The sequence below is a fragment of the Pieris rapae genome, chromosome 23, assembly GCF_905147795.1.
Source record: "Pieris rapae chromosome 23, ilPieRapa1.1, whole genome shotgun sequence".
Classification (NCBI taxonomy): Eukaryota; Metazoa; Arthropoda; class Insecta; order Lepidoptera; family Pieridae; genus Pieris; species Pieris rapae.
In genome coordinates this window covers 3,500,263-3,526,689 of record NC_059531.1, presented here as the reverse complement: position 1 = coordinate 3,526,689, position 26,427 = coordinate 3,500,263, and the positions used below count along the sequence as shown (strand labels likewise).

Below are 26,427 nucleotides of genomic sequence, written 5' to 3'. Positions count from 1 at the left end.
TTTGAATAGTTATAGTATGTATATTGTATTTTCAGTAAATCTGAAAACATTCCACCGTGCCTAACAGTCTAACTTGGAATATATTGTGAATTTGTGAAATATTTTTGATAATTCATGTATTACATTGGGGAATATATATTTTTTACAACTTAATATAAACAGCGATTAAAATGGACGTCGGTGAACTATTGTCTTTTAAGGTTAGTTTATTTATTTGTGTTGTCTTATCCATTCGTTACTTACTTATATTAATTTATCCCATAGCCTACCCCAACACCTAAGCGTCCTAATGAAGATGAACTTGAAGATTCTGATGAGGAAAGTGTACGTTCAAAAAAAGTACGTCGACGAGCAGTCGGTGCTGAATTCGAACGATCTGCAAAGACTCTACCCAAAGAACCTACCATAACTGACAAAGAACGCGAAGATATATTAAAATTTGTAGAAAATGTTGTTACAGAGGTAAGCTACCCAAAAGTCTATGAAGACATAAGAAGTCAATATGTTTTTTCAATAATTCTTTTTTTTTCCAGGGTGAAGTCTTGGATGAAACAGCAGTGAAAAAACTCGTTCTAAATTTTGAAAAGAAAGCTTTAAGGAACAGAGAAATGAGAATTAAATTTCCTGATCAGCCTGAGAAGTTTATGGACAGTGAATTGGATCTATATGATGCTTTGCAAGAATTAAGTGCAGTTGCAACAGTACCTGACCAGTATCCACTACTTGTAGACTTGAAATGCATAAATTCACTCTTGGAACTTCTCTCCCATGATAATACTGATGTGTCAACAAAAGTTGTGAATTTGTTACAGGTATTGTGCAATATTTAGATTCGATTACATTTAATGCCAAAAGTGTGTAGCAACTACTTGTTTTCACAATATCTGTTGTATATTTTTATAATATTTAGAGCCTTTCCAGTAACTCTCAGATCCTTCTGAATAATTTATTTTTCGACAAAGATGAAATCAGCAAAGAATTATTTTTGCTTGATCCAAATAAAGGTCCTGGTCCAGATCAAATTAGACCAGTTTTTCTTAAGCGTACATATCGGTCATTATGTGCCCCCTTACAGATTATTTTCAATAAGTGTATGTCCAGTGGCACATTCCCTGACTGCTGGAAATTATCTTACATAACGCCTATCTTTAAGGGTGGTGAAAGGAGCGATGTCGAAAATTACCGACCGATTTCAATACTCTCTGCAATCCCTAAAGTTCTGGAAAGATTAGTTCACCAACGCATTTATTCCAGTCTAAGGCATGTTATTATAGACCAACAGCACGGATTCGCAGCTGGTAAATCTACTCTCTCAAACCTCCTTGTTTTCAGTAATTATATTTTTAACGGTTTAGATAATAACCACCAGATAGACACAATCTACACAGACTTTCAGAAGGCATTTGATAAAGTTGACCATATGATGCTTTTACAAAAGCTGTCTTTTAATGGTATTAAGGGCAATCTTTTAAGATGGTTTACAGCATATCTACATAATCGTGCTCAATCGGTGGTTATAAATGGGTTTACTTCTTCTCAAATAGTAGTGACATCCGGCGTCCCCCAGGGCTCCATTCTTGGGCCGTTGCTCTTTTCCTTATATATTAATGACATATCCAAATGTTTCTTACACTGCAATTACTTGCTCTATGCAGACGATTTAAAGTTATACAGAAAGGTAGTTACACTTTCTGACGTGAAACTTATCCAGGAGGATCTCGATAGGCTTGATGACTACTGCCAAATAAACAAATTATTCTTGAAATATAGTAAGTGTCAGCATATCGTGTTTACAAGAAAAACACATAACACAATCACCGCCAACTTCACCCTTGGATACCATGCCCTCGAACGTGTGCGGTCTGTAAGGGATCTTGGTGTCCTTTTTGACTCCAAATTAACCCTAGATAAGCACATAGGCTTAATTATTAATAAAGCCTACCGCATGTTAGGTTTCATAACACGAGTCACCAGACCCTTCAAAGACAAAACCACATACATCCACCTTTATAAGACGCTCGTGCAATCCCAGTTGGAGTACGCCTGTCCCATCTGGAATCCGCATTACGCTATATATGTCGCACAACTGGAGGCTGTACAAAAGAAATTTTTACGCATTTTAAATTATCGGATGAATAGTGGTAGGGCTAATTACAAGGAACTTTTAAAAAAATATAAATTACCTTCTCTGAGTACTAGGCGTAATCTAATAGATTGTGTCACAGTGAGAAAAATATGCGTAAATGAAATAAGTTGTTCAGATCTTCTTGAACTCATACCATTTAATGTTCCTGCCAGGTCTCTACGCTTACATAGAACTTTTAATTTTCAGACTCCCAGAACCAACATTGGGTTCCGCGAGCCTCTTCACAGGATGTGTTCTTCTCTAGATTCAATCAAAAACATTGACCCTTTTTCGCACTCCACTACTGCTTTGTTTAAGAATAAAATAAAGCAGCTCTTAATGTCTTAACTCTCTACTATTATTATGTGTGTTGTTGTCATGTGTTATTTTTATGGTTGTATAAGTGTAACCTGTTGAGGATGCATCCAATATGTTTGTATTGTGTTTTATTTTTGACTTTGTTTTTATTATAAGGATGTATCTGTCTGGTTTCCCAATAAATAAATAAATAAATATTAGGTGATAAAAATTCTAGGAATTAACGGATGTTGATATATTGCATGAGAGTGAGGAAGGTGCAGAAGAGTTAATCAATGCTTTAGCTGATGCAGAGTGTCCATCTCTACTCTTACATAATTTGGCTCGTCTTGATGAACTAGTGCCTGATGAGAGAGATGCTGTACATAATACTTTAGGTATGTATACAAGCATTGAATGTACATCATAAAATATGTTATTATATGGAAACAGCTTCTTTAATTGTGTGTTTTCTAATCTGTGGTACTTTTAATACAAAGGGTCCCTAAACACTTAAAATAAATACTGTAGATACCTATTATGTATTGTGTTAATTGCAGGAATTGTTGAAAATATAACTGAGTTTCGTCCTGAATTATGTGTTGAAGTTGCAAAGCAAGGTTTCATTCAGTGGATTCTTAAGAGATTGAAGGTAGAAAAATGATTATATAAAATATTTTATGTGTTCACAACAAAAATATGTTTACTTTCTTTTAAATGTTTGTGATATACTGTATGTATATAATCTATAATAATATTTTCAGATGAAAATGCCATTTGATGCCAATAAATTATATGCGACAGAGATTTTGTCAATTCTTCTGCAAAATACACCCGAGAACAGAAAATTGTTAGGAGAACTTGATGGCATTGATGTACTATTACAACAGTTAGCTGTGAGTATTTATTTCTCAATTTACAAAGATTTACAAGATTTTACTGTAAGGCCTTTACCCAATAGGGAGTCCATACTACATACAAAACGGATATTTATTTATTTATTCATAAGAAGATTCACAGCACAATACAAAAATAGATGAACATATACATAACAACATGGGCCAATTATAAATCTTCACAAATAGTTCATTTTATATAAATATATAAAACAAGAAGGTACCTAAACATTTCAAAAATTTTTAGTGTTAAACAAAACAATAACAATAAACAGAAAAACAGAATTTAATTTGTTGACAGTGAAAATGAAAATGAAGTCAATACATTTCATTCATCCTGGTTAAAATAATTTTGTACCAGAGCTCTCCTTGCTGCCTCCACACTCCAAGCGAACATATCAATGTCCACCGTTGAGTTATTAAATTTGTTTGCTGCCCTAACCATAAAGTTCCTCCCTCTATAATTTGTGTTTACTCTCGGCACGTGCAATATGTTCGTAATTCTAAGTGTTTTATTATGTTAAATATATCAAAAACTACTATAGACTAATACTACCTAAAAGAAAAAGAGTAAGTATGGAGTGTCTTGCCCATTCTCTTATCTCTCTTCTTCAAATGAAACCTTATGGAAGGGGCAACAAGAGTTATATTTCTAAATTTGTTATTTTGACTTTCAAAAGTGCCTATTTAGTGGGCTTTTTAACCCATTGAATATGTAATTTGTTTATATAGAATTAAAGTGACATTATTTTTATTATTACTTACCTTGCTATGAAAGTGTATAAGTAAGCTTCATTTGTTTATTTATGAAGTTTATTTCTAAACTTTTCTTGTACCATTTACTATATATTTCCTGTTTATACAGTAACTTAATAATAACACACATAACAAGTAAAAACTTAAAAACCTAAACAATTTTAAAACTAATTATAAATAATGTAATTCTTGTGAATCCATCCAGTGTGCAACTAAATACATCTGTCTCATACACAATAATATTTAGGGTACGCAAGACACGCGTAAAGGGTGCTTCTCTTCGTAAGTTCGTACACGCCCGAGGCACTGCCATCAATTGAGATCGCTTACCACGCCCAGTATTGTTATTTGGCAACCGCCCCCAGCCTCTCTAACATTTCCGCATTATATTACCTCTTAGGAATATGTAACAGTATTGACCGGTGTCATCCACAACCGTTTTGTAGGACATAGGGTTTTAGGGTCCTTCAAGAAAAGAGCGTACCAATTCTTAACAGGCCGGCAACGCACTCGCGAGCCCTCTGGCGTTGAGAGTGTCGGTATCACTTAACATCAGGTGAGCCTCCTGCCCGTTTGCCCCATAAATACATAAAATAATATTATGTTTTAATTGTTACCATTAACTCTTACAGTTTTACAAAAGACATGACCCAAGCGGTCCAGAGGAACAAGAGGCTATGGAGAATATGTTTGATTCCTTGTGCTGTGCGCTCATGGAGCCAGCCAATAGAGATCGTTTCCTACGAGGCGAGGGACTCCAGCTAATGAACTTGATGTTACGGTAACATATTGATATTTTTAATTAAGGATCCAATAGCTTCTTTTTGATGTACTTTGATTTCTGCATAACTTATTCCATTTATTTATTGAATATTGATCTTTAATTAATTGTCTAGAGATTAAATTAACTCTGATTTAACTACTTTACTGCGACATATACATACAAAACAATAGTATAACTAAACTAAAAAATGGAATAAGATATGCAATAATTAAGGGACATTATTATTATTATTATTACCTATTACTTAGAAGTGTTTATTAGCTTAAATAATAGTTTCTGAGAGTAGTATATTGTGTAGTATTGATTTCCCATAACAATTTGCTTTTATTAACACAAATAATAGCACCGAAGTTTAAGTACAATATCAGCGGGAATGATATTAGTGCTAGTAGGATCATTTGTAAATTGTAAATTATATTAAAAAAAATTATGTATTTTTCTAGAGAGAAGAAAATGTCAAGAAATGGATCATTAAAAGTTTTAGATCATGCTTTAGCTGGTCCAGATGGGAAGGACAATTGTAATAAATTTGTTGACATTTTGGGTTTACGCACAGTATTTCCATTATTCATGAAAACTCCAAAGAGGAAGAGACTGCTAACGGTCGATCAACATGAAGGTATATTATAGGTTTTATGTGTTCAATATATACAATCTATGACATTGAATTTTCAAATAAAAATCAATCAAATATTTTGACTAATGCTTTAAAAATACTGCAAAATTTAAATTGATTTTAAAGTGAAACTTTTATTATATCGTCTCATACTTTTCTGTCTGTGTGGCGCATGTCGCGTGACGGTCGGCCGCGGAGTAGGGATAAAGTGATAGGCGCTCGTCATAGCGGCCAAGGCCATGCACATAGTTCGCAGCAGCTGACCGTGTAGTGTATAGACTATTATTCATTTGTGCCAGTGCTCCACGCTATTTGTGTGTGTATATAATCTAAATAACTGTTAAGTATTATGCATGTCGTACGCTCTAAGACACAGAATTCAATAAAAATATTAGTTGGAGACTTAGTCTACTTTTATTAGTCCCATTATCATTCCAATTTCCTAAGTATAAAATTAAGATTGATAAAGCGATTTTATACTCTTAATGGAATATTATTTCAAAAATTTTTAGTTCAATGAATTGACTAATACTACGAAGACATAAGTTATTTCCTATTGGCCCATAACCGTGCACTTTGTAGTACAATCGTTTTTTTTTTTAATTTTTGACTTTAAAAAGCGGTCACCAGTATTATAATTAACACGGGCCTAACTCGACGAGACACATCGTCATAGCTTAGTTACAATTTGATATAAATAGACGAGAGAGTAGATAAATGAGTCAACCATCATAAATAAAACTGGACCACTGTGAGCACCTTGTAAAAACCTGAGATAGAAAATTATGATCGCGGTTCTGTATCACTATCTGAGTGTTTAAACTGACTTTCTATCACATATGATGCATGTAATTTTAGTAATTCCCCACAAATGTTATATAGTATCTGTCTTTTTAATAACACAATATGGCTAACTCTGTCGAAAGCATAGGAATTATTTGACTATTTTATTTTATTTATTTAAGTATTCCTACAGCTAATCATTAAACAATATCCAAACAATTACATTACACACAAAAGCCAAAACGGAATACACATATAAACAGAAACATATAGTACAGTTTTACAAAGCACAGTTGTAAGATTGATTGATTTGTAGATCAAAATATATATTCAACATGAAAGAACAAACAAAGCCATTATTGGTAAATGTTACCTGTGTTTTTTAAATATTTTTTTAAGAATGTTTTAGTCACATTAAATATATTGATTATGAATTTAATTATTTACAGAACACGTTGTATCAATCATATCGTCAATGCTACAAAATTGTCAAGGCAGTCAGCGACAGAGATTGCTGGCGAAGTTCACTGAAAATGATTTGGAGAAAGTTGATAGACTTTTGGAGTTACACTTCAAATACATGGATAAAGTTGATCGGGTTGAAAAGGATATTGAGGTAAGAAAAGAAAATAAAACAAATGAAATGATGGCAAAATGATTAAGTAAATCTGAGGCCCAGACCTAAATGCTCTTTTTGAAGTTATACTTCTTTAGGCGCGTTATGAAAAATTGATTAGAGTGAAATTTTACGATACCGTGACACAAAATTAACAGAATGAAGTTAGGTCTAGATGGCATGGAAATCGATAACTATGTTCAAGTTGTATATTCTAGTATTTTTATATTTAGAACACGTGTTTCATAACAGTACAATTAAACAGTGTGAATAAATAAACATTATTTTGGTGTTTTTAAATCAATTTCATATACGACGGTGATAGTATTTACTAATTATTTATTTATTTAAATAAAATCTTTTTGATTAATTTTAATATGGTTAATCACTACTGCATTTTAGTTTTTTTTTTCATACACCGCAGAAGTATAACTTCTACTTCTTTTCTTCTTTTTTAATAGTTTTTGAGACTGACGTAGCACAATTCTTTTATCTGCCTCCATATGGAAATTATAAATGCTTATGTCGTTGTATGAAGGCGGATACTGGATTAGCCAAGAAAATTTATAGCCTCTGTTTTGTTCTAGCAAGAAGCAGAAGAACTGGATGACGATGCACAGTATTTGAAAAGATTGTCTGGTGGATTATTCACACTGCAGCTTATCGATAGGATAATATTGGAGGTAAGTTTGAAATGCGCAAAATTTGGACAAGAATTGAGTGAAAATATGTAGTCGGCAATTCAGACCAACTTTATAATGAGTTATTGTCTATGCTTTATATACTGAGGCTTCATAAATCATATTTATCTGTCTCACAAGCAATAATATTATGTGTGTAATATTAATATTAAGTGTGTGTGTAATATTAAGTGTGTGAGTACACGCCCTAGGCACTGCAAGCATTTATGATCGCTTACCACGCCCAGTGTTATTTGGCAAACGCAGCCCCAGTCTCCAACATTACCACATTAGGTGTACTTCTATGGTCTTATGGAGAGGACATGTCGACAGGAATTCTTTCCCTTACTGCATTATTTATAAGTAATTTTACAGCTTATATATATATATTATAAAACAAAACACAAAGACAATACAGAAATTACAAAGATTAACTATATATCTGAAACAAGAGATTGAAAAACAGTAAAGAAAACTGTACATTTGAACCAACAAATAATAATTAATAATAATATTTATTTTAACAAGTCTTCCTGCCTCTTCAAGTACTTCCTCACATCTTTTGTGAGGTGGAAAATATCCATATTCTGATAAATTTAACATTGTTCATATTTTATTTTATATTTATTTTAAGGGCTACTAGCACTGTGAATAAAATGATGTGATAATCGTCATGTCTTATATCCAAAATGTCGAGATTTGACACTATTCTATTAAAAATATTATCATGAAACAGATAGACATCTGAGGCAATTGATTAAAATTACTTGCGTTTAATGATTATTCAATAATTTTGACGTGACAACGTCTTATAAATTGGTTTGCCGGGTGACACTACAAGAAACTGCGTTATGCTCCGCTCACGTTATGCGCTCACAATGAGAGCGAGTGAGAGGCACGCGTCCCTTCCACTCGGGCATGGTTAGCCCGCCTAAGAGCGAGAGAGACAAACATAAAAAGTGATTCATGCTTCTTCCTACTATACGAATGAATATTCACATTAAATTTATTTTACCACTCAAAGTCGTTGTCACGTAAAACTTTCGCCCGTATACCGACTTTACAGGCAACCAATTTTTTGTGTCTGATTTGAATCCAATTATTTTTATATCCAGGTGTGCACAGCTGGGCCGGCATCGATAAAACAACGCGTACAGCGAGTGTTATCACTCCGCGGTGGTTCTTTGAAGATAATAAGACATGTCATGAGGGGTAAGATAACTTTGATGACCATGCATGTATGCTTATCACTAGGTTGACTCAGCGTCTGTCAATTTATTTTAATACCCAAAGATATTTTTTTATAGAGGCAATATTTGTGTTTTTGTTTATATGTTTAATGTTTTCACACAAACCTACTGGAACGGTTTCAATTATTTCATTAAAAATCTGAATTAATACTGATTAACATAGCGGAAAAATGCAAAAACAAATGTTATACAGTATTATAGAACTCATTGATATCTATAAAAATAATGTTTTAGCCATTGGCAATTGTGTGTTAGCCTATGCTGAGTCGATGTCCAAAATATGAATATATTTCGCTGCCACAGAATAAAACTACGTCAAATGTTGTGAAGTTCTCCAATACAGATCTTTTCTAATATTGTGCAAGAAAGTTTTGCATTTTGTTTGTTTTTATCAATTTGCAATAATCAAGCTAAACATTTCTGGACTAATTAAAAAAAACTAATTCATTACCTATTTCAAATCAAGAATTTGTCTATGTAGAGTATTTTTAAATTTACTAATGTCGGATATTCTACGTAGATATTACTAATTTGTAAATGTATTTGATATAAGTATTATGTTTATTCGTTGTAAAGTAAAATCTGTATATTGATTAGATTATGAATGTATGTGTATCTAATCTGAAAAGAGGTACTTAAGAACTAAGCAAAATAAAACTTTTTGATAACAAAAATATATCTGTGGTCCGATTTAGTAGACTTACCACTATGGGCAATGCTAGTAAATACATGTAATAGAGAGACAAAGTTATTTTTATTCTAAATAATTAGCAGGTTAGGTTTAGGTATATTTAAAAATAAATATTAGGTAATTGTAAAGTAGGGGGTTGACGTGTTGCTGAAGTCTCATTTTGTAATGCACGGTTGATCGTTTAATGTCTTCCTCGACAGTGGCAATTCCCAAATATTTATGACAGTCCAATCTGAATATTAATTTTTTTTAGAATACGCTGGCAACCTCGGCGACGCCGGAAGCGAAGAATGGAGACAGCAAGAACAACAACACATTTTACAACTAGTTGATAAGTTTTAAATAAAAGATTCTTATTTAATAATATAGTTTTATTTCTAATAAACGTTTACATAGTTAAATGGTAACAGCTGTAACAATATTTTGTAGTAAATCTTTATAAAGTCTAATTGCACTCCAACCACTGCACTCTTTCTCTTTCTGACATTGCTTTTACTCTGTGATGAAGAGAGATAGACGTACTTAACACGGTGCAATTAGTTTTAAGGGGGTTCTATATAAAAGTATACAATGTTCTAAGTCACACGAAAACAGCATTGATAGATTTAGCCCAATGTGAATCGTGAATAGATCTAAATGCTGCATGTATACATATATACTTTAACGAAACCTTAACGCAATCTTTACAAATATGAGTAAAATATTACCGGAACAAAAGTTGAAATTTAATAAAATCTAAATAAATTAAAAAATAATAAATGCAGTCTTTATTAGTTGAATGAGTGGGGAGAATAAAATCGCCTGACAGAAGGGCACTGAAATTAAAAATGCTATTAAATAAATTTAGAATCCCAACGATACGATAGGGATCAGGGATACGATAATCCTAGGAATAGTTAAGTGATGTCAATAATTCTTAATGTGGGGACATTGAGTTAGGACTAATTTCATACTTTTATGGTATAAAATATTCTCGTTCGTGGAGTATTATAGCTTTTTGATATTTAAGTTAAATGGGCGGGTCAAGTATTACGTAAGCAAATTTACTGCAATTTGTCGTCCCATTGGCTGACAAGAAGGGGGAGAATCAATCATAGACAATGTGTGGGTAATGTGTAAAAAAGTAAATAATTATTCTTGACGTAATCACAAAATAAGAAAACGTTTGTAATTAATATTGGGTTGGGTTCGAGGCTTATAAATGGTATGGAATCGTTCCAAACCCAATTAAAACCCCCTGAGCATCTTGATTACCCCCTAAATATCTCCGCGTTAGCAACACTAATCGTTACAAAATATTTATATACAAGTTGAGTTCAAATTAAAACAGTTTTATATAAGCCATGAAGCGACTCTTTAGAACCACAAAATCTGTGTTTTTAATATTGAGGAAAACGTTAATAAAACTGTAACAAAATCAGTTCAAATCTAGTAATGACTTTATCTAATCTCAAAATTTTGAGGTCAATGTAACGTGATTAAATGAAACATGGGCGGCCATATTGCCACGGACTATAGACATCGTAGGAATCTTAGTGCCTTGAATTTCTGTGTATCAGTAGCCCCCTCTCTATTTATATCTAGCAATAAATAGTGATAGAAACTCCTTGCTGACAAACTTCATAGAGATGACATATCTTTCAATGAATATTATAACATCTATTTTAAAACTACCAAAACTTTTCAATTATTACCAAAATAAGACTTGGCTGTATGGACTAAAGTCCTTTGCCTTTCCCATTAGGGATAAATTGAAAAAAAAAATAATAATAATAACATCTACTAGCTGACCTAGCAAACGTCGTTTTGCCATGTATATCATTTATAATGAAAAATAAGGGTTGATTGGTTGAAAATTTAGGGTTGTATGTATTTTTTAATGCTGTTGTTAAAAAAATAAAAATTTAAAGAAATATTTAGGGGTGGACTACCCTTAACATTTAGGGGGATGAAAAACAGATGTTGTCCGAATCTCAGACATACCCAATATGCACACAAAATTTCATGAGAATAGTCAAGCCGTTCCGGAGGAGTTTAACCACAAACACCGCGACACGAGAATTTTATATATAAGATACTTTGTTGAAAGTTATATTGTGATATTCTGTAGTATATTCAAATAATAAACGCGTTGAACATGGGCTTAATTTTAAAGAAAGTTTTATCAAATGTCGGTAAGAAATTGCGTTAAGGTTTTGCGTAAGTTTTGTTTCAGTATGTGACAAAAGGTTGACATAAAGATAACATTTATCACAGTCTTCATACGTACTCAGAGTCGTTCATTAAATATTAAGCTATTTAACTGTCATATTTAAAATATTATTACACACAATTTTATATTAAGATAAATAGAACCAATGAAAATATGTTAGGTAACTGTTTTAAATTGTATTCAAAGTAAATTTCACTTTATATAATAAATGCACGACTCTGATTATCGCTGTTAAGTAAATAAATTCCTCACATAATCTAAGTATAGCTTTACGATTGAAGGAGTCTTTATCACACCGTCTCATACCATAGGGATAAAAACAATCTTAATTACCGGCGCAGGCAGAAACTCGAGATGAAAAGTTGTATTTCAACTTGAATCAATAATCCACTCAATTAAAATTGCAACGGAAACACAAAAAATAATTTCTCCACGAAATGTCCACGCTGGAAAATATTATTATTACGTTCCTGGTATGAAACGAATGAATCTATCATCAAACATATAAATAAATCTAAACTATGACAACTAATTTTAAGAATATATTCATAAAAATAATATTACGTTCATCATAAAATTCATAGTTTGCTCACAACCACACAACCAATTTGTTTAAAATGCTTTAAAAATATCTCAATAATGGAAAAATGCATTAAATAAAAATGTAAAATTAAAATTCATTAAAAATTATGTTAACTAGAAGTAGTATTTAACCAGCGAGCCTGTAATGAGTTTAACAAAGTATTACGTCCAATATTTGTATAAAACTAACTTTTGCTTTACTATAGTATACGTATACGATAATTTTTACTACGTATTAGTCTCGTACGATGTATATCTGATTCCGTTTAGTTTCAAAAACGCTCACAGACCACTACTTTTTCATACTAGCTTGTTTCATTTCAATATTAGCAGTCAACTAGCTTAATTAACGATTGCGATGCGTCAATCAAAAGATAGTTTGAAGTTTCGTTTCGAGTTTGAGAATGGCAGAAAGTGGAATTAAATTTAAATGAACAGTCAAGAGGCTAGACAAGTAAGGAAACATCATCGATCCAAGTCATTCGCCTAAATGTTTGATCAACTACCTGAACATCTTTCAGGCCGTTAGTTAAAAGGCTAGGCTGTTAATTAAACGGCTAATTAAGTTAGTTGGCTGCGACATATCTTTACCTGGCATGATTCCATTTAAATGAAAATGATCACGTGACCACAATTTTATATTACGCACACATATTGCAAAGTATCTCTGTGTTTGCACATACCACTTATAAATCTCGTTTAATTTGTCAAACTCACTGTTTTGTCGAAATCGAATAGAAAAATTTAATTTAGTTTCTATGAAAATAAGAATTCGGATAGTCAGACATATTAAAATAATTTAATATTCACCAATATGACAATTGACAAGATTATAAAAAAGTATCAAAGTTTTTGGAAAAAAAAGAGAAGGCACTGGTAGCAGTGCTTCCAGATCGGGTAATGTTGCCAGCAAAATTACAGTTATATAATAAAAATACAGTACATATTTAAATTAAAATATTTTTCTAATATACCTATTTAATTTTTTTAATTATTAAATCATTAACCGTTACGTACAGTTTTATATAAAATAACTATTGGAAAATAAACGTCAAACAACTTTTTGTATGAAATGAGAGGGTACTTCTTTCTACCCTCAGAATTGATAAAAATAAAATATTCCTTGTTATTACATAAACTATTTGTAACGAAATTTTTTGTCTAATCTGAAAACACTGCGCGTGAGAACCACTGAAATACTTTAAGAGTTTGCGGCAACTCCTAAATCTAAGTATCTATGGACATTCTTTGAATGCTGTTGGAATGTCATCATTGGTTTTGGAAACATTGCTTCCTCCAAGTAATGTTGGCGCCGGGATTGCCCCAGTTTGAATTCCGTGCGCAGTTTTTAAGAGGTCATAATTTATTTTCTCCGACACCACCGAGTCTTTTCTAGAAAAGAAAATATTTGTCTTACTCCTGGCCTGATAATATTATTAACTTTCGTCATCTCACGGGTTTGAAAACGCAGAGACAGGAACACACACAAGGGACGAAGAATCACACATAATTTAATTTTATTATATAAGCTAGAATAAGCGTGTCTTAAGCCAATTTCTACTATGAGGTCCTGCATTCAAAATCTAGGGAGTAATGATTAGTCTGCAATGAGAAAATGCCTGATAGCAGAGGAAAAGATCCTCCACAAAATCCAAGACCACCAAATAATGGCTAAACTGGACTGATGCCATAACAGAGGCAGCCTGCAAAGATTTCTTACTTGTATTCCGGGTGTGAGGTGACAAACTGTCTGATCCAGGTGGCCATAGTTGAAATTTCACCAGACGCCCTCCGCTGTATGAGCTTCAGGTATTGCTGTACTGAACAATGTGTGTCTGCATCCACATCCATACCAGATAGGTATGACTCGATTAACGGGATCAGACCAGGGAATACGCCATCCTATAGAGAATTAAGTGATCATTGATAAATTCTTAAAAGGCCGGCAACGCCTTTTCAACGGCAACAACGGGCGGCGGTATCACTTAACATCAAGTGAGCCTCCTGCCCGTTTGCCCCCTGTTCTATAAAAAAAAAACAAGCATCTGCCTACAGGTTTGCTCTGGCGGAAAAAGCAAGTCTTGCTGATTATACCACACAATAAACTTCTCCTCCTCCGTCCTTTACTGCTTTATCATAACCACTCCTAGTGCTAAGACGGAATGTGAAGATATATAAATTCAAAATCATTTATTTGGTAACATAATGTACACTTATGAACGTCAAAAAAAAAATCTCATAATAGTTCTCAAATCAAGGGCGTAGAACGGAAGAGAAGAACTGGCAATAAACTCTCCGTCACTCTTTTTAATCGCTAAGTTCTTTTTTCTTTTAAGATATTAACTTATAAGATATACAAACAAATATCGTTAGACGATTGGGTGTATTGTATCATGCTTACATTTTAATGAAATTGACAATATCAACAATATCTGCAATTTAGGGGCAGTTCAAGTATTATGTAAGCACTATGGAGGTGTGTTTGAATTACGGTTACGGTTAGAATAAACTTTATTTCTCATATGAATTAAAAAATTCGCTTACTGAGAAAACATTACAAGACTAAATAATTATTACTAGAACGCACAGAAGGTACCTATACAAAAATTCACAAAACTAATACAGCAACAAAAATGCAGGTAGACACAACAAATTCGAAACGGTCAACCAAGCAACAACATAGGTGTTTGGATTGGATTTATTACTAGATGTGGCATTGATGGTTTATGTTAATTACTTTTTATATTTATACATTATTTATTATATTATATATACATTTATATATTACATAATATTATATTACATTACACCATACTATATTATATTATATATATATATTTAATAAGACTATTTTATTTTTAGTTTATTGTTCTATTTAGATATTTTAGGTAATATAATAGGAATTAACTCTCTCAGAACAAGGCGTCCTGGTAGTTTTGTTCTTTCCCGAATTTTGTTAACATTTTTGACATTCATAAACATGCTGTAAGACGCATCTAAATTGAATAAATGGATTTTGATTTGATTTGAATTTCTCATTTGGTGATTACGTCAACAGTATTTATTTACTTTTTATACATATTACCCAGACATTGTCTATGCTTGAAAACGAAATGCATTTTCGAGGACTCTTCAAGAAATTGATACGTTTATGTACTATTATTTTTGAGAAAGGGGGGGGGGGGATATAGCAGTAAATTTGCTTATGTAATACATCAACGGCCCCTTATACTAAAACTATAATTATTTATTTAACTACACAAATAATTATGAATGAATATCGTCGTAGAGTTGAAATATAAAATTACCTTTCCATTGACAATCTCATCGATTGTCATCTCAGCGTACGCGTCTACGTCGGGCGAGCGCACGTCCCTACGGAACCAAAACTTCTGTTGCGTACACGCACCACGTCGTTGCGCGCGTTGCATATTCTCATCCACCTTTGAATATTATGAGTCTACTAATTACATAACAATTTACGCAACGATACATAATATATTTATTTAGAGATTGATCCTGTATTGTCATATATATAAGTATTAAACTGTTTTTAAAACGAAATAAATTATATCAGAACATTAGGAATTTTAATGTTATCGTTGCTGTTTGTGTTCCGATAGTTAAATTTATATACAAGCTACTAATATAATAGTTTATACAAACGCATAAAACAAATCGTGATACAAACTATTATCATTCTGGGCCTCATTTAAGTGCATCTGTGGGTGATCTTTTATTGTTAAAGGCAATACAAGATTACATACACACATATCACACATAAAATTTGTGCACACATTGTGTCACACATTGGTGCATAGTTGGAGTTGCAAATAGATATAGGTTAATTAAATTTGTGAATAAACATTTCAATACATACCTTACTTATAGGCATCACAAAGTTAAGTCTATAGGACAGTATGACCCTTGTCAACAGTACAACAAAGCAGACGTACGCCGCATTTTCAAAGTCGGTCAACTGAGCTTCGCAAGGCCGGAATTCCACTCTCCACCCGATGCGGGAGTTCGGTGGGGGCGGTTTAAAGCGCATAGTCTGCCAATTGGTTGATTGGATGTTCTGCAATATTAAATACTCGTATTAATAAGAAAATATAAAGAATGCATTACGTGCTACATCACGAAATTCGCACGTAAAAGAACGTACGTGCGCACGTACAGGGAGTTTCAAGGGAATATAGACGCACACAAAGAGTAAGATTTGCTTTTTGTGGGCTTTATTCTCCTCAAGTACATTTCTCCATGGCAATTTACTTCTTGCGTCCAACTTCGAACCCCTTTTGGTTTAAGGACAACTCCATCCCACCAACTGTGCCTCGGGTATTCTCTTACCATCAGATGAGTTCAGTAAGAGACCATTCAAGTTACCTCCCCCTCTTTCTCTTATCAGCAAAAGCATATCTTCCAAAAAAAAAAAATTCCTTAATCCTCGAAAATGCATTTCATTTTCAAGCATAGACAATGTTTGGGTAATACGTGTAAAAATGTAATCACTGCTGAAGTAATAACCAAATTAGGAAATCAAAAATCCCCCCTCCCCCCTATAGTGCTTAGGTAATACTAGAACAGCCAATAACGACCTTGGTTGTCTGTCCTGTGCCACTCCATGCACAGGTCCCACCAATTGAGTCTGTTGCAATGGTATCAGGACCTGGATAGCTTTGCTCGGTATTTTTATTTTTTTATAAATTGTGTTTTTTGGAAATTATATTTAAGTACGAATTACATACTAATAAAATGATGAAATATGAACAGTATAGAATATATATGCTCAATTGCTTCAGTGTTGTTGTGTCGTTAAAGCAATTTAAACAAAAAAATAGTATTATTATTCGCCGATAGATGTCAGGAAGATACATTTTTCAGTTTGAATTGGGACTACTCAAACACCACCTTTTTGTTATTTTCTATCGATTTATCGCCCCCGAAACCCCCCGGTATACTAAATTTCATGAAAATCGTTGGAGCCGATCCCGAGATTCCAATTATATATATATACAAGAATTGCTCGTTTAAAGATATAAGATAAATACTAACCTCAAAGTGATCTGTGTCATTTTCATCATCCTGATGAACCTTTTCGGAGAAAAGTGAAACCGAATCTCGTATAAAGAGATGTGCTACGTGCATTGCTAGAGGATGATCAATTCCACCTTCACGCAGACGACGATAAATCTTCGGATCGTGAACTATTTGTATATCATTGTATCTGAAAATGAAATTATAAAAGTCTTTTGTTTTTGAAATTACTTTACGACCAAACATGAGTCGAGAGAACAGATTTTGACTCGTTCAGGTACGACCTGGAGCAACAAATACATCTAGATGACTGTAGACCGAAACGGCCTACAGGACATGTTAATGAAGCACAGACCGTGCCTGTAACGGTTCTGTGAAAAAATCATTGTATATATAAAGGCGGCAAACAAGACAGAAAAAGCGGGTCTCGCGATGAATTGCATGTATGTATTATATGTATGTATCCCATGAATATTGTTAATAAGAATATTTCTACCGATGTAGTCGGGGCGTATTTACCGACGCGTAACACTTTCAATACACTATTTCAGCAGTAGCAGTGATGTATAAAGTCCCTGGACACGATGGCAGTGGAGTAGAGTGAAAAAATATTAAAAATGATTTTGACTGTAATTGTATGTATTTAAATCCCTTTTGTAGCATTGACTTAAAATTATAGCAATATCTAAAGGGCATCTCACGCCCTCTACGACGAATTACTTTGCAATTTACTCACTTTTCATGCTCAGCTGACAGATATGAATCAATCGAGTCATATCTGGATTTCTGTATGCGAAATTTGTTATTCTTCAACGGTTCGAGGCCACGCTCTTCCCGCGTGCGACAGTCCACTGACCCAGAGATTACGTTCCAACGACAATCGACATCTGTGAGGAAACCGCGGTAGACCGGCGAGGCCGCTGATAAGGCCAACTAGAAAAAGAAAATCTTTATTATCTCTCTCTCGTCGAGATACTGAGAGAGACCGTCCAGAGACAATACTCTTTGAGAGCGTGAAGTCTCAAGTCGGCATTCGGGTGTCACGTCTTTAAGGGATATGGGGGTAATATGCTGTGACTTAAAAATGTGCGTACAAAAAATATTGGACAGCAAAAAGTTTTAGCTTTGTTTAAAATTAATAATAAGAAAAAAATGCTTTAGTAGATATATATTTAGCAGCCGATTAGCTTAATTATCCATTAATTTAACAGTTTCATGTAAAACAACAAATACAATGGAAGAGTGTAAAATAAATAAATCAGTGGCGCTACAACCTCTTTAGGTCCTGGCCTCAGATTTCTGAACCTGTTTCATGATCATTTTTAAATTTATTAGGTAAGTAGGTGATCAGCCTCCATTGCCTAACAGACATTGTCTGTGTCAGGCAATGTCTGTGTGTGGCAATGACTGACTGACTGACTGTCTAAGACAAGTCGGTTTCCTCACGATGTTTTCCTTCACCGTTCGAGCAAATGTTAAATGCGCACATAGAAAGAAAGTTCATTGGTACACAGCCCGGGATCGAACCTACGACCTCAGGTATGAGAGAGTCGCACGTTGAAGCTTATTTCTTTTTAAAAAAATGATCATGAAACAGATTCAGAAATCTGAGGCCAAGACTTAAAGAAGTTGTAGCGCCACTGATTTATTTATTTATAGATGTTTATTAAGGCGACGAAACATGGCGATGATCTTGTAGGCGAAAAATGTGCATAGTCATCGTCTAGTCATATCTAAAAATAAAATCAAGCCGACAAAATTCAATATGATATAGTAATATCAATATATATGTTCTAAAAATTAAAAAACAGTGCTGTCACGTTGGAAATCTTTTAATTTTCCGGAACGAAAATTATTTAATAGATAACATTTTTTTAAATCATCGTTGAATTGAATTTATAGGTATCTCACTGATTACGACACTTATTACAGAACATATTGATAACGCAAATATTACATATACGATTCTATAGAATATCAAACTCGAGAAACATGTATTAACAATTATGACCTTGATGAGGTGATAAACTTGAGTTATTTGGATTTAAATGAAGGGAAACATCGTTAAACGCAAAAATTTAAGAATGTGTCTGGCACAGAAGGCTGACACATCAAAGAAACTAATCCAGTATATAGAGTTCTAGCACCACTGAAATAGCAGAATTGTGTTCACTTCATGGTGATTTATGAGAAAGTATTCATTAGAAGTTTGGTAAACAATTATTAACTGTTATTATGACATCATGATAATTAATATGTAATTTGCTTGCCAATTTTTATATAACTGACTGAGTGGACATTTTTATAATTACTCAATCTGAATTTAGTACTATGCAAATAAACAATTTATTTATTTATTCACCTCATTTTGTATGATTTATTAGCTATGCTATCGTGACAGGTTTTGATTCAACAACAATTATTTTAAAACCATAATGTTTACCCTTCGTAACCAATATATTCATTTAAAACTGTAATTCAAGAAAATAGTATACAAACTCATAAAAGAAAGAAAAAACTTTACTCCACATAAAAATGTGGTATAAATAAAAGAGAGCGAGAGAGAGAGTCCTTAGGATGCCCTCTCTCGTGGGCAGCTAGTCTCTTCCATTTGTCATATTAATGATTTTAATAAATTCCACATAGCACTTACGTTAAATAGATTTATTTTTAAATTGTGTATGAAATACACACATTTTCTTGGTTGGCCTTATACGTAATATGATTGTCAAGCGTTATGGCGCAGTGGGCAGGACGAGTGTGTTAACGCGATACTTATAACAATGTTCGTCGATAGTATCCCGTTTACACATTCGTCCTGCCCACTTCCCTGCTCACCGCGGCTGAATGTAATTTTTTTTTATAGAACAGGGGGCAAACGGGCAGGAGGCTCATCTGATGTTAAGTGATACCACCGCTCATGGACACTCTCAACGCCAGAGGGCTCGCGAGTGCGTTGCCGGCCTTAAAGTAAATGAGTACACACTTGCTCCACCTGTTCCACTATCCTTCCGTAAAGTTATCTATCCTAGATAATTTCAATATTCACTAGAATCTATAAATCAAAAATAACATACCTATTGATAACGTATGATAATGTTTTTATCTAAAGTACAAGGATTTGAATGAATCACAGGTTATCTTTAACTGATAATTAAACACTTAACAATGTAAGTAAGCATTTTAATTCCGATTATTTCAATTTTAGGAAAGGAAAAGTATTTTAATTAGTGTAGTATCAAGACTTAAATTCTCATTTTACGGAGCATTGCTCATATTCTTAACACAGCCATTGGACTGTTTCCTAGTGGCTTCAGCGTGTGACTCTCAAACCTGAGGTCGTAGGTTCGATCCCCGGCTGGGCACCAATGGACTTTTTTCTATGTGCGCATTTAACATTTGCTCGAAGTGAAGGAAAACATCGTGAGGAAACTGACATGTCTTAGACTCAAAAAGTCAACGACGTGCGTCAGGCACTGGAGGCTTATCACCTACTTGCCTATTAGATTTAAAAATGACATCTGAGGCCAAGGCGTAATGAGGTTGTAGCGCCACTGATTTATTTATTTTTTGAACTTTTCCATAGACAACTTTCTGAATAAATTAAAAAAAAAACAGCACCACTATAAACATTATTATAATATATTATGAAGCAGCTTTAGTTAATTTATTTTCTTTGTTAGCGTGACACCTCTACCGTTTCCAATGAAAATCATAATATTTAATTATTAAATTTCTAGTTACTTTCAATGTTATTTAAACATTGGATCATATGAGAATGAATCGTCAATATTTTAACTGCTGATTATATAAATACTTTTATCTTATCAATCAATATGAAATTTTATCTGAGCGATTATCAACCCTGAACATTTGAAGCTGTATTTAAAAAAAATAGCGGTGTTTATCAAAATCGGAACTTGACACAAGATGGCGGATTAAGAATTACGATTACTTTGTTTTTAAACGTAAATTGTCTTAATTACTGTCACCCACAAATAACAATTTCTAGTAGTAGTAGTAATATATTAAATTTTTAGATTGTATACTTGTTTTTCATAATCTAGTCTTTTATTTTAATTGTATAACTATTTTTCATTTTATCATTTAAATGTTGAGCACACTTTACATTGCACATGAATGTAATGTGTTTTTGCATCGTGTATTAGTTAGAAGTGTGTTCGTTTACAATAAATTGAACGATAAATGTAAAAAAACTCCCGTCTTCTGACACTTTACATCCAGAGACTATTGGAAATGTAATCCTGAAAATTTTAAATTACTGTGACAGGCAGACTTCGGAGTCCCATACTCGCTGGATTAATCAAGTAAAAACGCTAATAAGAACTTATTATCACCCACGCACTGAGGAACGAAGGGACGAACAGGAAGGATCTGGGGCAAAGGAATTCTGCGGCGACACAAACACATGCTTTAGAAATGAACCGCAAGTGAGTTTTATTATTATTATTTTCTCTTTATTGTTTATGATATCTCATTTTAATTTTTTTCTTTTCTTTGATTATTGGTATTTTATATATAGTTCAAAGCCGTTTCATTTAAAATAAATAGCTAAACTTTTTATTAATGATAAATCTATTTTTATATAAGTGTGTGTTTATAGGCACAGCATTAAACATAATGTAATTCGTTAATTAAATATATATATATAATTGACATACCATTATAGGACAAAGTGGTGCCAGTTGATCGTATAACGTAATCGCTTCAGTAATACAACACGCCTGAAATGTCAACTGAAGACAACAGCATCCCATACCCATGCCCATCGCATCCATGTAGACGCAGTCAGGCTTCGCAAATCCCTTATCAAGCTCGTGGTAATTATCTACAGGTATCTTGGTATTAACATCGCGGTAAACTAAAAGAAAAAAAAAATATTTTAACACACATTCCATATAAACGTGACTCTAGGTCAGTGATTCTCAACATTTTTTTTTGTTACGGCACATATTAAACGATTTAAAATTTGGCGGCACACAAAGATAAATACTATTTTTGATTTATTCACTACAACACACACCATAAATAGTTTACCTATGACAAAAGTTTTAAATATACAGAATAAACTAATGTTTGCTTCAATAATTAAAAGTTTATTACGGGATTAATTACAAGCTAATAATTAAAATATTATTTTAATTGATATAATTTAATAATATTAACATAATACCAACACGCTGAAAATCAATCACGCAGTCGAACTTATAATTTATTTCTTTTTTTTTGACGTTCATATGTATTATTATATATGCTTAATGATTTTTGATTTCATTTGATTTTATTTCACCATTACAATGGAATCTCTACAACTCAAATCCCGCTAAGTCAAAAAAATACTATTCTGTTTCGCTGAACCCTATCTCGAATTATTTGGACTTTGTAAGTTGAACAAAACTTTTATTCCCCTACGAAGTATTGATAATACATATTTATACTTGAATTTTAAAAAGGAGACGTAGTTAGTAAAATATATTGACGTCTTACTTGAACTTAAACGATATAATAGAAATAAATTCCAAAATGAATGTTCGGGTTCAGAGCTTCTAATGGGCAGGGCTAATTCTAATTAATTTGCTTTATTTGTTTTAAATATTGTTTGATGATATGCTTTTTTTTTTAAGAGTACCGAGAGTTTTTTACGCCGGCTTTTTCTCTCGGCCAACTTTGCCTTTGCCTTCTTTGCCGATGAGTAGGGATGCCAACAGGCTCGAATTTAATGACGTGGAATAAGTGATACCATGATGATCTTATGTTCGAAAATATTTTTTTTAAATATACTGTTTTTATCTTTTATACGTGCAATGAATGACTCATAAACATTCTAAGTAACAAATAGTTTAAATCAAGACAACAAAGATGTTTTTAGTGAGCTACATTATATAGACAACTAAAGTTGAATTGTAATTCAAATTCGATTTTACAAATCGGAAAATACACTTAGTAACCGCGCTCTATAAGTCAAAGTCGAAATGTAGTTAACTCGATTTTTTTATATTTCTCTTAACATTCGAGTTATTGAGATTACATTAAATAGATTGTGTACAATATCAATGTTGGAATTTTAATATTCAAATATTCTATCTGTGTCTGAATTTGTAAGCTTGAATAAATAAACCGCTTGTAGTAATGGCTTTGTATTTGTATTAATATAATGATTATATCGCAAACAAATTTGCGATAATTTTGCGACTGGGCCTTAACGATATATGTTCTATATATCTTTTCTTACTAAAGCTCTCGAAAAGTATTTTTATAAATTCGCGTTTATATTTGTTACAGTTTATAATTTCTAAAAACATCATGCTTTTTTTAAGTACTAGAAAATTGTGACAAATATTAAATCTTATATCTGCTAAAATAAAGTGACTAATTTAAACCCATAAACACTAAAAAATCAATAAACTCTATTATCTCTATCAAATTGTGTTTGAGCTTCAAGCGCGTCTAATTATTATTAACTTAAACATATATTATGTTACTCAACTAATAATATGATAACTACTAATATAATAACATGACTCGGTGCAATTATATTTTATATGAAGAAAATAATTGTGTAGAACTCATGTAAAAAGCGCACTATTATTTTTAATTGTATTTTATTGTTCCGAAGTAATTTAACAAAAAGATTAGATTGATTAATCTAGCTTTTAACAACTCGGTGGAGAGTATACATTTATCAAAACAAAAACAATGTACTTACTAGGTAAATTGATTTCCATCTTTTCGCCTCGTCTCTCCCTTATGTTCGAAGTCAATGTCTTAAAACGAGGATGTCCAGGATATATCGCTTCATCAGGAAAGAAGCGTGACAAAGATACACCACTGTTTGGTGTCGGTGTGTATGGCGGACTTGTGAACCCTGGACAGCCTAACCTACAAATGATTGAAACCTATTAAAAATAAATCAGTGGCGCTACAACCTCTTTAGGTCTTGGCCTCAGATTTCTGAATCTGTTTCATGATGATTTTTAAATCTAATAGGCAAGTAGGTGATGAGCCTCTAGTGGCTGACACACGTCGTCGACTTTTTGGGTCTAAGACATGTTTCCTCGCGATGTTTTCCTTCACCGTTCGAGCAAATGTTAAATGCGCACATAGAAAGAAACTCCATTGGTGCACAGCCGGGGATCGGACCTAGGACCTCAGGTATGATAGTCGGACGCTGAAGCCACTAGGCCAACACTGCTCTTGTAACCTATTACACTGTGACTAAAACAAGCTAGTCATGCCCGAAGCCTGAGAAATATAATTTCAATGATATAGCCCTGATTTGTCTTTATTTTTTGTATTAAACAAACGAAATGATTCTTATAAAGGTATGTGTATTGAACATTGGCCTAAGAGTTTGAATGCTTCATAAATTATAGTTTATTTTCTCTCCACTATAGATCAAAACTATTATCATACCTTGGGAAATTAGTAATACTCATAATAACTTCTCCATCTTTCAATAAAGTACTTGCTTCAGCTCTGCGAAACTTCATATTTGCCTCCACAATGTTGAAATGTGCTAGAAGTCCTCCATATGGTTTTCCTGGAGTTCCTTCTATCATATATGCTCCATATTCTGGACGCCAAAGAGATTTGGCATCTACATAAAATAAAAATGATGTTAGTTTGTCTCACTAATGAAATGCAGTTTGGTATGCAGTATGGTAATGCAATAGTACTATTTCTACTTCCCATTCCCAAAATATATAAGGCAAGATTTCTAGTAGTAAAATATTTAATCTATCTTTAAAATTGTTATATTGTGGTTAACCATTATATGTATATATTTCCAACTCTTCAAAGACCTTGTAGATTAGACATGACTTGCAGTTTTTGCTAAGTGATCATAAACAGGTGTTTATTATAAAGAATTTTACGGAAATATTAAAATGGTTAAAAGTAGATAAATGTGTGAAAATTTAACCAAATATTACATTGATTCCTTTTTGTTTTGCAGTATAAAGGATTGCTTCAACTGTTGCAACTGCTTTGTAGTAGTTTTAAAAATCTGGGCATTTATTAGTTATTACATGCATTTATATTAAATGTTATAAGTGTTTAATGTTTAAAATACCACAGCCAAGAAATGAATGTGTGTGTGTATGTATTATGTAATAATTTGTTATGGTTATACTAAGTTGGGGTTTTTAACCATTGAAGTATGAAGGGCATTGAGTAATTACTTATAAGCAATAATTAATAAATAAATTGCAACTGCCTCAAATTTAAAAAGAACCTAATAGTATTACTTTAGGTGATCAATGAATAGATTTTTAAAATAAAGTATATAAAAAATAATTATCATAATTACTTTCAGGATCTTCAAGTTCTTTCTTTTGTAGTTCAGGAAGTAATTCAGCAGCTCTTAGGCTGACTGTAGCCCGTTTATTTTCATCGTCAAATTTCACTACGATGTATTCAACCTACAATTTAATTTAATGATAAGTTACTAGCAAATACAATACAAAAATAAGTACATAAACATTCACTTACTTCATCACCCCATTTAAGCACATCACCGGTTCGGTCCCTTAGTTTTTTATACAAATTAATAAATTGTTCTACGCCGTGTTGCCGAACATGTTCTGCTAGAGCTTTCGTTTCTTCCCAAGTCAATGGACTTCCCTCGGTAAGTAAACCCATTCTCGCGAAAAATATATTATAAATGTAAAGATGCGAAACACATAGATTTTTAACTTTACTATTAAAACATAACCTGTTTATAGTTAAACAAATATTCATTAACAGTATTGAAAGGCCGCACTTGAGTGTTAAGGAAACTTTTCGACGAACACCTTTATATGATTCAAACAAATGCTAACTTCATGACAACGACAAATTTATGCTGATTTGTTATGACATCGAGAAAAATTACGTACTGCTTGGTACAACAAAAAATAAGTAAGCGCAAGTATCTAAGTATTTTTTCTATTTTACAAGGCCATTCATGAAGTCGTAAAACTTGGAAACTGATAAAATCGGGAAACTTCAAACTTGTCATCAATATTTTTTTAGTTTCTGTCTTCTGACTACTGACAACGGTAACAGCTTTTAATTTATATTTTTTTTGTTTTAAAAATCGAG

The 26,427-nt window shown here is 32.7% G+C and overlaps 2 protein-coding genes across 2 annotated transcripts; one reads left to right on the top strand and one right to left on the bottom strand.

Annotated features, from left to right (window-relative positions):
• LOC110996416 (beta-catenin-like protein 1) lies at positions 1-9,855 on the top strand. The gene is made up of 12 exons (XM_045633413.1): positions 1-200; positions 265-462; positions 534-812; positions 2,661-2,820; positions 2,983-3,074; positions 3,187-3,318; positions 4,707-4,855; positions 5,302-5,477; positions 6,707-6,873; positions 7,461-7,556; positions 8,669-8,765; positions 9,748-9,855. Exons 1-12 carry the CDS (start codon positions 171-173, stop codon positions 9,834-9,836), a joined length of 1,665 nt encoding a protein of 554 aa, XP_045489369.1. The 5' UTR covers positions 1-170; the 3' UTR covers positions 9,837-9,855.
• Positions 9,856-12,692: 2,837 nt separating this feature from the next.
• Positions 12,693-26,370, bottom strand: LOC110996419 (glutamate--cysteine ligase catalytic subunit). Its single transcript, XM_022264069.2, has 11 exons — positions 25,837-26,370; positions 25,655-25,766; positions 24,760-24,943; positions 24,053-24,225; positions 22,008-22,207; positions 18,062-18,258; positions 17,344-17,515; positions 16,169-16,366; positions 15,597-15,731; positions 14,009-14,190; positions 12,693-13,680 (listed from the first exon to the last, which is right to left on the bottom strand). The coding sequence occupies exons 1-11, from the start codon at positions 26,083-26,085 to the stop codon at positions 13,524-13,526; spliced, it is 1,959 nt and encodes a 652-aa protein (XP_022119761.2). The 5' UTR covers positions 26,086-26,370; the 3' UTR covers positions 12,693-13,523.
• Between the last annotated feature and the right edge of the window lie 57 nt (positions 26,371-26,427).